At 31.2% G+C, this 13,512-nt stretch overlaps 1 protein-coding gene across 1 annotated transcript in view; it reads right to left on the reverse strand.

Moving 5' to 3' along the window:
- The window catches only part of Sec71 (ADP ribosylation factor guanine nucleotide exchange factor Sec71), a 50,248-nt gene that overhangs the window by 13,375 nt on the left and 23,361 nt on the right, over window positions 1-13,512 (reverse strand). Inside the window, exons 15-36 of the mRNA XM_080178429.1 lie at window positions 13,274-13,345; window positions 12,913-12,981; window positions 12,382-12,436; window positions 11,815-11,912; window positions 11,403-11,485; window positions 11,017-11,136; window positions 10,517-10,616; window positions 10,120-10,200; window positions 9,697-9,811; window positions 9,277-9,329; window positions 8,752-8,952; window positions 7,860-7,968; window positions 7,403-7,519; window positions 6,622-6,687; window positions 6,134-6,206; window positions 5,630-5,687; window positions 5,113-5,244; window positions 4,595-4,721; window positions 4,105-4,203; window positions 3,657-3,756; window positions 2,730-2,823; window positions 987-1,082 (exon numbers count right to left, since the gene is read on the reverse strand). Of these exons, the coding sequence (XP_080034555.1) occupies window positions 987-1,082; window positions 2,730-2,823; window positions 3,657-3,756; window positions 4,105-4,203; window positions 4,595-4,721; window positions 5,113-5,244; window positions 5,630-5,687; window positions 6,134-6,206; window positions 6,622-6,687; window positions 7,403-7,519; window positions 7,860-7,968; window positions 8,752-8,952; window positions 9,277-9,329; window positions 9,697-9,811; window positions 10,120-10,200; window positions 10,517-10,616; window positions 11,017-11,136; window positions 11,403-11,485; window positions 11,815-11,912; window positions 12,382-12,436; window positions 12,913-12,981; window positions 13,274-13,345 (2,118 nt within the window). The remainder of the gene's footprint in view (window positions 1-986; window positions 1,083-2,729; window positions 2,824-3,656; window positions 3,757-4,104; window positions 4,204-4,594; window positions 4,722-5,112; window positions 5,245-5,629; window positions 5,688-6,133; window positions 6,207-6,621; window positions 6,688-7,402; window positions 7,520-7,859; window positions 7,969-8,751; window positions 8,953-9,276; window positions 9,330-9,696; window positions 9,812-10,119; window positions 10,201-10,516; window positions 10,617-11,016; window positions 11,137-11,402; window positions 11,486-11,814; window positions 11,913-12,381; window positions 12,437-12,912; window positions 12,982-13,273; window positions 13,346-13,512) is intronic.

Raw genomic sequence — 13,512 nt, forward strand, 5'->3', positions numbered from 1 at the left:
TTACTTTTAGAGTATAGGCATTGTATTGGCCCTTGAATTGATAAATGTAACAACAAGACATTTTTATTGGTATTATACCTACTCGTTTAACAAAAATCAAATTATAGTTAGAAAATCTGTTTTAGATATCGTACATAATAAACAAACAAATTTAAACATTAATGATATTATGTTATTAAGAAGAAATAAGTTAAAATGCATTTGGAATTAAAATTAACAGAGAAAAGAAAAAATTTAATTTTTTTTCCTTTCATCTGTTGCAAGTTTCGAGTTTACCCTCTAAAGATAAAGTTAAAATTTGAAATAAACCGGGCCCCGTAACAACCTAAACTAAACATCAAACTATGGCATTTGGTGAAAACGATAAAAAACTGAAAATTATTGCCAAATTTTTTTGCAAAAATATTTAGGAAATGCCATAATTTTTTTTAAAAAACAATAATAAAATGGATGAAAAAAGTAAAATAAAATTCTAAAACACCAGTTTCCTAATATATCATGTAATATTATGAATATAAATAGGTGAAGAAACTTCATTGTATCGATGTAACACTGAAAAAAAATATTTTTTCCAAAGATGGTGAAAATTCAAAAGGTAAAATTCATGACGTGAAAATAATCATTAACCTTCATGTTTCAAAGTCCATAATTCATCAACCAGTAGTTGAAAAGACAAAAACTCTTCAGTTTTATATGAGATAGGGTATATATTTTCAAAATGAATTATTAATTATGAGGAATTCCAATGTTGATTTTTGGCGAAATGTCCGGCCTTAGACCACTGTGTGATATGGTTCTCCATTACAATGTAGCTTTTCATAGGTCCTAGGAAGGTTTATAACTTTTTTAAAGGAGAGTACCACCATCCTCCGAAAAGTAAATCACCCCTAGAAAAAAATACCCCCCCCCCCTGAAAATGTACATAGGAACAAGTTCTTATTTAGTAATAATAGAGTATCTGCGCTAAGGAATAAAAAAAAGCTTACCTGAAAAGAATCAATCATAATTCTAAATTGTTTCTCGTAAAGTTCTGTAACAATCTTGCCAACTGTTTGAAAGCTAAGCTCTACTATATTCTCATCCTGAAAGGGTTATTTTTTATTATAAAAATTCTGTATTTGCACTGAAAAAGGCTACCTGTCCCTTTAGATGGATAAATGAAGAAGAAAAAAACCATGCAATAAATGATAGTGTTATTAAAACATAACCAAAAAATTTCATGAGAATCAACAAAGATAGGGTAAGGGGGGGGAAATTTCGGTTTTTTTTCGTTTTTTTTGAAAAAAAATGGGGTAAATATTAATATTTTCAAATGAAACCAAGACCAGTAGAAAGCTTACGGAAAGGACTACCAGGTCCTAAAAGGACATTATCCTAGGACTTTTAGAAGTTGGCCGAAATTGACCGCAAAAAAGTTACCGATATTTCCCCACCACCGGGGGAAATATCGGTAATTTTTTTCAACCTAAAAAAAATCGATGAAAAACGGCCAAACGGCCAGTCGAACATAAATAATCATAATTAGTATAGGTTATAGGGATTATCCACAAAAAGTTTCATAATGATCGGACTATTCCTTCTATGTTAAAAATGAATTTTTTTGAAAGACGCGAATTTTCGATTTTTTTTCCGAAAATTTTTTTTTAAAAAACTTAAAATTAATATAAGAAAAAAAAGTATTTTATTACTTTTTAGGCCTGATCCTAAAAAAGCTCACATTGAACTATAGATTTAGCCCAAAAAACATGAAAATTGATTAAAAATTGACCTCAAAAATTGAATTTGAAGCAAAAGTGTCATCTTTGCAAAAAATCTTGACTACATTTTAACCTTAAAAAAATCGATGAAAAAAGGCCAAACGACCAAACAAGCGTAATAAATCATAATTAGTATAGGTGATTGGGATTAACCACAAAAAAATTCATAAAGATCGGACTATTCCTCCTATGTCAAAAATATTTTTTTTTCAAAGGACCAGAAATTTTGATTTTTTCCTCGCAAAATTTTGATTCAAAAAATAAAATTAATTTTTTTTTTGTTTTTTATCTGTTCTATTCATTTTTAGGCCTAATTCTTAAAAAGTCCATATGGAATAATAGATTTGACAAAAGAAAACATGACCTTAAAAGTTGAATTTTAATTTCTTTTGAAATTACCGATTTTTCCCCCGGCGCCAACTTTGGTCATTTTTGAAAAAAATATTAACCCGATTTTAAAGCTCTCAACGGATTTAGAAAAAGCGGGCAATTTCTAGTTCAAAAAGTTTTTCAGATCAGCTCTAGGTCTTACCAATTTTTGTGTAGGTCGATCTTTACACACCTACTAAAAAATTTTTGGAAAAAAAAAATTTTTCGTCCGACTTTGAGACCCAATAAGTACCCTTAATATTCATCTCACAAAAAATTCATTTTATACTTTTTTGTAGGCAATTTAAAAAGGAACAAATTTGCTTTTATGTTTTTTTTCTGTCAATTGAAAGGAACATGGAGAAAAAGGTCATTTAATGAAAGTAGGTCGAAATTACCGAGAATAGCCCCTTACCGAAACTTCCCCCCCCTTACCCTATGGTAAATTTTCAATATTGTTCTTGGAAGGCCACTGTTTTTAAGCAATTTTAAACTGTACAAACCCATGAAATATTTTAGTTAAATGCTCTGAATAAAATGACCCTATCCCCTCCAAAAACTTGTTTTTCCAAACATGAATTTTCATTTAAAATTTAAAATTACCTGGTCCGCCGCGGCTAGGTGAAAAACTGTGAAAATATTTGTCCATCCAGATTTGATATTATTAGCTTGACTATGCACCATATTAGCTACACACCTAGATATAATAATTAGAATATTGCCATTTTTTTATATTCCATTGGAAAAACGTAGGTTCAAAATAATTGAAGGTTAAGATTAATTTATTGTTCATTATTCTATCCCTTCATGCCTAAGTGATCTATACGAAAAAAGGGCAAAGGAGACTATCCACGAACAAGAGCAAGTGATTCTAAGTACCTTCCAGCATTGATCCATAGTGTTTTTTTTAGCGAATATACTAGGTTTATGTTTAATATTTGGTTTATTGACTAAAAAAATAGGTTTCACCATGGTTTAATATGAAAAAAACTTTGAAATGTTAAGCATTTTTAGGTGCAATATCATCGAATGTTTTGATGAGTTCAAACTGTTGTTTAATAGCCTTGACACAAAAGTATATTATTTTGATTAAAAATGTATATTTAGAAAAGGGTTGGTAACTTGTAATATTGTAGACAGTTTAATTAAAGTACTTTTGTAATTTTCTGTCGTGTTATTTCATTTTGTCCTTTGAACTCAACAAAGCATATGATGATATTCCATCAAAAAATGATTTACATTTCAAAGTTTTTCATATAAAACCATGGTGAAACCTAACTTTTTAGTCGATAAACCAAATATTAAGCATAAACCTAGTATACTTACTAAAAAAATACTATGGATCAATGCTGGAAGGTACTTAGATAGAATCACTTGCTTTAGTTCGTGGATAGTTCCCTTTAGAGATACAGCAGGGATCTTAAGGGATAAAAAATTATAATTAAGAGAAATATTGGAGATATTAAATAAAGAAAACATGGTACAGAGTAAGATACAAAGTGATGGAAGCAAAACTTTTCTAAAACTTACCTAACAACCATGTCTCTGACACTGCCCGACTTGTTACACTTCATGATGTGCTCAAACGGCCGCAGAAAATCTTTCTGGAAGTGAAAGTTGGGCAATTCACCCTGCAAAATAGAACATCATTTTATCATTTGATGAATTAAGGACAATATTTTACCCCAGAAGGGCCAACAATAACTGACTAAACAAAAAAATTTCAGCTGAAAGTATGATTTTGAAAGGTATTGTCTCTCAATTAGTGAATGAGATAATATCGTATAATTGCCTGATAAATTAAAATCATTCATGTTTATTTGCACTGAAATAATCAAAAATTACAAAAATTCGCCCTTGAAAAGACGTCAGTTTCTATAACTAGTATAAAGATGAAACTTTAATTTATAACTTTTTTTTGTAATTGGTGAAAGAATCTTAAAGGCTTTATAATCGTCAAATATAATAAAATGTGTTTCCTTTTCAATGAATTTGGTTGCTAGTTGTCTGAGGGAGTCCACAGCAAAGAATGAAATATCCTGGACAGGGTTACAGCCCACTCCGTTGATATGGTCACCTGAAATTTATTAGAGGTCAGGTATAGTTAAATGCAAGATAAATTGATTATTATCATTGTAAAATATACTGTATTTCATTAGCTTTAATTTTAAAAATCCAAATAAATAATTTCATTATAACAAATTTTGAACTTTCACAAATTAACAATTTTAATAGATGCACTTCATGGACTTATACCGTTTCTTATCAAAAAAATACCAGCTTACTACATTTGTCTGAACTTATAAAGTACTCTAGATGGAACATTCTCTTTTTTTACTTAAAACCTTTCAATTTCCACTTAGCATTAAAACTCAATACCTACCTAAGTACTCTACGGTATAAAAATATAAAAACCCTTTTCTTAACCTAGAAGCTTAATGCCAATTTCTTGAACTATCATATCTTACCTAAAACTTGCCAAATTCTGGACCACTGGAGCCTAATTCTGCCCATGTTATAGTAGGAAATCTCGACAAGTTTTGTCAGGCTAAACATTCTGGGCTGCGGTTGGACGGCTAGCTCCTCTGTAGATACCTAAATATAACAAGAATGATGAAATTCGTTGGGGCGAAGACAACATTCTAAAAAATTAATTATATGAACAATTATAAAGTAAGGATGTCTAAGTATTTTTTTTTTGGGGGGGGGGTAATTATTATTCTGCGTCGATCTGGATCGCTCCGATTTGGCGCACCACTAACTGATTTAAAGACCCAGCTCTGGTAATTATTATTCTGTGAGGGGGGGGGGGAGATAAATTACCCTTAAAGTAAAGTCTTTTTTACCGGCCTCTACCCTATTGAGATATTCTATACCAAAAACAAGTAGACGTCTTTCATATAAAATTTTTTTTATACAATACAAAAAACGAGGTATGACGGATATGAGCAAAACATGATAAGAGCAGCGACGCTATTACAAATACCTGACACAGAGCACGGACAAAGTCAACAATAGCATCTCCATTGAGAAGAGTGGAGCCGGTGAAAATTCTGTCCACGGCGACAACAACACTCTGGGAACACGCCTCGTTCAGGTTCTCTTTGTAGGCTTGTAACTAAAATAATAAATCTAGAGTATCAGCTGACAGGATATAAAGGGATAAGACAATGGACATGACCAATGATGATACACAAAATTACACCCCGTCTGTAGATTATAATTAGTGGTAGAAACGTTTGAAAACTCAACTTAATACACCAACCAATCAAAAGTTGTTAAGGTAACGAATAAGAAAGCGTTATCATAAAACTTTGGGGACTAGTACAATATACAGACCATTGTCTTTGTAACTGAAATGTAGAGTAGCTACGCTTAGTTTGACCAAAAAATATTAACATCAGCCCTTAAAAATCGTTGATTCTCTTTGCTACATAATTTGCCAGAAAATAACCGAGTTTCACAAAGATCAGACAATTCTTTCACGGCGTAAAATGATTTACCTGACTGTCACTATGACCTGTGCTGTGCAAAGGTGTCAACAATACATCTCCCAATGAACTAAAATATTTAAAAAAAAAATAACTCAAATGGTCGAATTTATCTAGAATATTTTTAGTTTTTTATTCAAATTTCATAGATCCGTAATGAAAAAAAAGGTTTAATTTACTTCTATTAGTCCAGACCTTAGGCCTTTAACTTTTATTTACGTTTCTGTGGACAATTTGAAAGACAAGCCTTTCTCTCACGACTTCCAACATTTTAGACAATTTTTTCTTTAGTCAAACGTTTTGCCAAGTTCGAACATGCAAATATAAAACAAAGTTTATACCTAACAAAATTATTTTAACAATCATAAAAAATATATTTTTCAACATATTTCAGTAGCTAAACAATTTTGAGCATAATGAGTCCACGATATTTTAAGCTTATAATTGATAACAAATATAAGCTGGATGGATAGCAATGAAATTATACTACAATTCATTCATTCCCTCAATTTTTACCTGAAATTGAAGGCGGACTGGTCACCGCTGGAGGCCAGGGGTGATTTGGCCGTCAGGTATTGATTTTTCACTCCTGTTCACATTTAAAAACTATAAATATTAGTACAAGTAGCTAAGCTCATTTTTATTTTTGTTCATGTACTGTTATATCTTTTCTCTTCATTGTTAAAAATATTTTTTTGCCTAGTTTTAGACCTAAAATGATGTCTTTTGATTCATAGCAAAAATATTTGTGCTTATCTCCTTTTTTTCACAGCTATCATCATTTTTAGTGCAAGTGAAAATAAACACACCCCGCTTGAAAACAGATTCTATTATTGAAAAAGTTTTCACATTACTAACTTTGTAAAGGCATTTATTAGAGAATATGCTCTTAATGTTAGGCTCCTGAAATATTTAAATTTCTGATTTGATGTCTTAAGAGCTCTAATTTAAGCTTATTTGACATGAAAGCGACTGATTTTAAAAATTTGTAGTTTTGTTTGTGCCTGTTCCAATCATCTGTGCCAACTCTAGTTGAGATATACACTTGAGGATATCTAGCCAGGATGTTCCTAAACAAAATATAATTATATTATCTGTTCCAATCATATGTGCTAGCTCTAATTGGGAGATACACTTGAGGATATCTAGCCAGGATGTTCCTAAACAAAATATAATTATATTATCTGTTCCAATCATCTGTGCTAGCTCTAATTGAGAGATACACTTGAGGATATCTAGCCAGGATGTTCCTAAACAAAATATAATTATATTATCTGTTCCAATCATCTGTGCTAGCTCTAATTGAGAGATACACTTGAGGATATCTAGCCAGGATGTTCCTAAACAAAATATAATTATATTATCTGTTCTAATCATCTGTGCTAGCTCTAATTGAGAGATACACTTGAGGATATCTAGCCAAGATGTTTCTAAACAAAATATAAGGAAAGATTTTAATAAAACCATCTTGTAATCAGTTTGATGGTACTTAGAATCCGAATTTCTTTATTAAACTTGGCATGAGTAATCCTTGGTAGGTCTATTTTCTCAAAATTTTAACAAAAAGTTGGAAAAGTAATGGCTAACGACAACCAAATTTCAAATATCGCGGCTTGTGGTAATAGTAGAAAGATACTATGCATAATCATATCTAGTTATTTTTGTGATATTATTGGTTTGAAAGATACGTTTAACTTCAGTGTTCTTTGACATGTTCGTTCAGTTATGTTTTTTTACTTTGAGGGGGAAACGCTCAATCAAATACTACTTTACAACAAAACTAACCTAAATAATTTCCATCCGTATGAGCGACAGAAATCAACGTCTTGATAGTGTCAATATTCTTGCTCTTCATTTCTGTTACTGATGAGTTTGCTGTTAACAGTGTAAACCTTGCCAGGGCCTGGTAACAAAAAACATTCATTTTTGATACAGAAAAATTCTCATTGGTTCTTTATAAACTTTAAGAAGTCGAATCTCTAACCCTAGCACTTTCTTATAAAATCAATAATTTGATTGTACAAGGCTATCTCAAAATACATTTTCATTACCAAGTGTTTTTTCATACAAAAAATTGATTTAAATCTTTAACACCAAAAAAAGTATAAAATAATTATCTTTCTTTCATTTTTTCTCTGGGTAAAAGTATTTTTTGGAAGGCATTACATCTAAGATTACTATGACCAACTTTCATTTAATCAGTTGGAAGTATAGTTTTTAACAAGATTTGAATATTTTCTTTCCTGAACAAAAGCATTTCTTTCTAGCTCTAGATGGAAAATACAAGCAATCCTGATAGCGCATCTGATACCCTCCAAACACAATAAGGATATCTCAGCCTCGTCACAATCCTAAAATAAAAAGTTTAAAAATTGATTATTTCTAATAAAACTCACAAACAGACAGGATAGCTGCATTACTTATACAAAATTATATTTATTGATAAATAATACTCTCCCCATAATTACTAATTATTTGCAGTTATGCGATGAAAATAGTTTTTGTTTATTGAGAAGTTAAACAAAAATTAGCAAAGAAAAGTTTGAATCCGTAGGGGAGGGGTGGTGGTTAAATTATAAACTATGAAAGGCAATAGCTGAAGTAATTAGGGGGCAGGGGATGCCATGTATTTATAATATATTCAAAATCTGAGCCTAAAATAAACTAAATGGGTTTATAAAGTAAAGAATAAACTAAATGGGTTTAAAAAGTACAAACTAAACTAAATGGGTTTAAAAAGTACAAACTAAACTAAATGGGTTTAAAAAGTACAAACTAAACTAAATGGGTTTAAAAAGTACAAACTAAACTAAATGGGTTTAAAAAGTACAAACTAAAGTAAATGGGTTTAAAAAGTACAAACTAAAGTAAATGGGTTTAAAAAGTACAAACTAAAGTAAATGGGTTTAAAAAGTACAAACTAAAGTAAATGGGTTTAAAAAGTACAAACTAAAGTAAATGGGTTTAAAAAATACAAACTAAAGTAAATGGGTTTAAAAAATACAAACTAAAGTAAATGGGTTTAAAAAATACAAACTAAAGTAAATGGGTTTAAAAAATACAAACTAAAGAAAAAGGGTTTAAACAGTACAAGAAAAATATTATTCATTTAGGAAACAAAAATTGAAAACTACCTGAAGGCCAACACTAAAGGCCGCCAGCAAGGGTGTCCAGGCAATCTTAAACATATGCTTCACATAGATCTCATCCGTGGCCGTTGTAAAGTTCTGCTTGACGTGGCTGGCCGACTCCATGAGGGCCTTGGCCGTCTGGCTGATGCTTTCCAACTCCATGTTCCACAGGATTTGTTTCTTCTTCTGATCCAAGGATTTACCCTACAAATTAAGAATTTTTAGATAGAAATTCTACAATTATTCTAAAGTAACTGGATGTTTGTCTGTGCGTGTACACTGTACACTAACATCCATGCAACCCTTAAACTGATTGTGTATTAACTATATCAGTTAATGCATTTCAAATAATAATTTTACTCTACTGCATGATTTTACGTACCATCATTTGGAGTGTTAATTTAACATCTATTCATCGTCAATGTTTTATCCCTTAATATCCTTGATTTTCAGTACAATATTTTTGGTTTATTATTGCTGCACTATTTATTTAGAGATATAAATGTTCTTGTTAAAAAAATGTAATACCTGATTCATATTTTGTGTCTTGCTGTCTTTTCCACCACCTTTCATCTTTATTTCTAAAATAAAATTTAATTACACTTAAAAACAATAAAATAGTCTGGGAATAGCAAACATTTTAAGAATAACAAATTTTATGAATAAATAAACCGTGAGTATTTAATGACTCTTTTGTCAGTATTTTATACAAAAAGTTATTTTAACGTAAGTGAAACCAATATACTAGCATTTTAAGGAATACCAATATTATAAAAAAATAAATATTTAAAATTTTGATGTTTCCACTTCCACTAAGTACTAAGTACTAAAAATGGGGACAGAACTAGTTAACATTTACAGATCTTAGTACATCCATTCATTGGTCGTGCAATCAAAGGGTTGGTTGTCTGAAATGAAAGTGTAAACGTACTCTTATAAGAAACTGACCTGACTCTTTAATTTCATCATAGATGGCGGATAGGAATTCTTGAGGCAGATCTTCAGAATCATTGATACCACGATTGTTCATTATGAAGGCCTCCTTACTCATCTTATTTTTCACCTAGGATATGTTACCATTATATTAAAGTAACATGATGTCTGTGTGTCTAACCACTTGTTTAAAATGGCTCTCCCCTAGAGTTAAGCTTCTTCAAGTTCCCAGAATGTTTTAACTTTCCATTAAGGTAAAGGATATCTCCACCCCTAAAGAGAAATCACTCCAAAAATACTTTTTCTTTTTAAAACTGAATTGTAAGTGGAGGGTCGCATCCTCCCCGGCCCCTCCCTCGTATTATATATAGTAAGATGAAGTTATTATAATGTCCGGTCTGACTTACCCAGTAGTTAAGGAATAGCTACGCCACTTACCTGGGGTGAATGTAGATCGGTGGTGAGCATAATTATAGAGAAGGCCAACACGTAAGCAGTATCTGCATTTGCAAACAGACCCTAAAAATATATAATTTTTTCCTACACTTTTGTCTATAAGCATCTGAAGAGAGAAAAAAATACACGAAGAAAAAAAGAATTCCAAATAAAATAAAATAAAAGTTGCCTAGCAATCTTTTAAAAATAAAGATGAGAATGAAGGAAGCCTTCAGGAAAAAAAAGATAGGGAAAAAACCCAGGAGAAACAGTCTAACTTTTGCGGTTTTCTCTTAACTTTTCCATTCCAAATCGTATTTTGGTGCAACATCTAAGTAATAATATATTTTTCAGGTGGGTGATATAATAATATCTATTGGTGTAAAAGAACCTTACTTACTTTGTTAGGATTGCATTCACAATATCTGGAGGCAAACTTCTCCATGAGCCTGTCAACCTTCTGGGCCTCGCCAGGTAGTCGGAATCCCTCCAGAAAGTACCTGAACAGATTATGATAAGGTCAGTATCCCTCCAGAAAAAAAACATAAAAAGATTATATTAGGGTCAGGCTCCCTCCAAGAAAATTAAATTACAAGGAGTTGGGTTTTTCTTGGAAGATTTTGTTTGTTATTTTAAGCATCTTTTTCAACCTAGAACAAAAAGAATATCTTATAAGACGACCAGTCACTTCATTGCACAACTTTAGCCCATAAGTCTGAACTTTGCATAGCAACTTGTTGCACTGTTTAAAAGACTTTTGATCAAAGTGATGACACTTTACATACTTTTACTGAAAAGCCTGACACAGTAAGCAAACCATACCTAGCATAAATAATGAAAATTATTGCAATATTTCTTCTAATATAATGATAAATACATTTGCTTTTTTTGATTACTTACCTAAGAGAAGACACAATTTCTTTGTTAGTAAAATCCAACATGTCCACATATGCATACATGACATCCTTGTTCAACTGGTCCTGATCACCCAAGAAATCACCAATCACAGTTCGGTCCAACCTTAAGAGAACAAGGACAATCATAAATTTTGCAACACAACAAGATAATAAGAATAAAGTTAGGTTCTATACAGTAGGTAAAAATAAATAATTTAAGTGAATAGGTATATCTTCAAAAACTCGACAGCAAATAAATAACTAGTTAAACTAAAAACAAATCTTGTAAACAAATTTGGTGAATTATGCGTTATTTAAAAAGAATCTCTTCTGCAAGCGTGAAAAGTTATAATAAAGAGTAGCTGCGTTATTATAAACAAAACTACCTACCTCGTATCTTCCTTGTTAAGAAAATCCGCGATGTCTTTAGGTGTTGTACCAACCAATCCATGCTTTTGCAGAAAATCCAACCCTTTCCTGTTTCCAAATCATGCATTATTGCCTTGTTTTAGTTGTAGTTAAGTAGGTACTAAATTTAATTCACAGTAAATAAAATGGCATCTATAACTTATTCTTATGTACAATTATAGGAAATGCTTTGGCTCATAAAACAGTTGTGTCTCCCCTATGACAAGTTTACAAATGAAAAAAAAGATAACACAAAATGCATTGGGAGGGAGAAAGAGAGCAATATTATATTTATCGTCCATGGTTCTATCATTGTAGGTTAGCAATGTCTAGTCAAATTAACAGTGTGAGTGCCAGCAAATGCAGTTTCAGAGCTCTTAGATACATTGCATAATTTCCTTGGTTTCTGATTAAACAAATTGATTCCATGTTCTAGAATTTCTTTCTGTTGTTTTAAATTCTGAATTTGTTCTACGTTCTCCTTGTTTGGACCTAAAAATGAATGTTTATTAATTTCGTGGATTTTTACAATTTTACTTGAGTAGATTTTTTGGAATAATATATTTCTTTATTTATCCAAGACAAGTCATAATCTTCCTGTTCATGAGATCTTACTGTCATACAAACATCAAGCTACTTTACTGATCGACTGTCCCATATGGAATATTTTACCTATCGATAGTCTGTGTATATAATAAAACTTGGACTTTTATATAGTAAAGATCTTGCATTATAGACAGAATGCAACATATTACAAACAACCAACCGTTTGATTGTACAATCTATGTATAGAAGCCTTACTGAGCAAAGCAGTGTAAAGAGTTGCTTTTTATATTAATCGATGCATTCTTGTTACGTTTGAAATACTTTTCTCATCTATAGTTATGACGCTGATAGGACCGGGATTCGAACAAACAAAGAAAGATCGGTTTCATGTAAAAAAAAATGAATTATTAGGTACCTAAAACCGCATGGCTGAAGTCACTGGTGCTTCCGCTTGACTTTAGTTTATCAGACTAAAAAGAAAAAATGCTTAAATTAATCTACCTCCCATTCCATCCTGCAATTATTTGAATACAAATTATAATAGACAGTTTATGAATAAAATAAGCAATAGTTTTCAAATTTTGGAAGGTATTGCCGGTTAATCACTGCTAATAATTTTTTTCTATAGGTAGCTAATTTAGAAGAAAACACAACATTTACTGTATTTTTAATTTGACGAATGAAACTTTACAACACTGCGCTAATAGCATCTAGGGGCTCTGTGTGTAAAGGGGCTAGAAAATTAAGTAGCTTAAAACGATCCAAAGACTTAAACCTAGAAATGAAATAGCCTGAAACCCCCATAGGATTTATTGAAGCTTGCCTAAAATAGAGAACCAAATCAGTTCAGGTGAGATCTTAAGCTTCAGACACAAAACCTTAACTCCTCTAGGTATATAATAGGATAGCTAATTTATACTAAAAATAAAGATAATAAAAATTCTACCTGTTTATGTTCCAGTTGTTTATGATCTGAAGCCAGGTTGCTTTGTGTATTTGGACAGATGTATAAGTCCTTAGTTACATGCATAAATTGGCCAATTTTGTCATTGCTAGGAGGCGCAACTGATCTACAGCTAAGTAGTCCTTTTGGCATAAATAATACATTCTCTTAGCAAATTCTATATTAATATTGCACTATATTGCAAACTTCTCTTTTAATATAAATTCTAGCTTGATGTTTTTATTGATATCCTTTTAAGAAACAATACAACGTAGATTCACGTACAGATTTGTCAGGAATATGAAGGGAATAGTTATGAGGTATTTATAGGTATTTTATCTTGTTGCCCAATTTAATAACGTGCCTTGGTCCACTCCACCATACACTTGAGTATAGCCACTAGGCACTCCAATCCTTTCATTCTCATTGACTTCTCCTAGAAAACATTTAAATATTAAAACTTAATATTACATCTGTTTGTTCGTTATTTAAACTTTTTTCTTTTATTTCACATTTCACAATCCTAAAGCATAATACAAGAAATAACAACAATAACTATACAACTCTTTTCTAGATGTCGTATGCTTCTCAATAGCAAGCAAC

The sequence above is a fragment of the Acartia tonsa genome, chromosome 12 (assembly GCF_053477335.1).
Source record: "Acartia tonsa isolate MP-2025a chromosome 12, ASM5347733v1, whole genome shotgun sequence".
In the NCBI taxonomy this organism is placed as follows: domain Eukaryota; kingdom Metazoa; phylum Arthropoda; class Copepoda; order Calanoida; family Acartiidae; genus Acartia; species Acartia tonsa.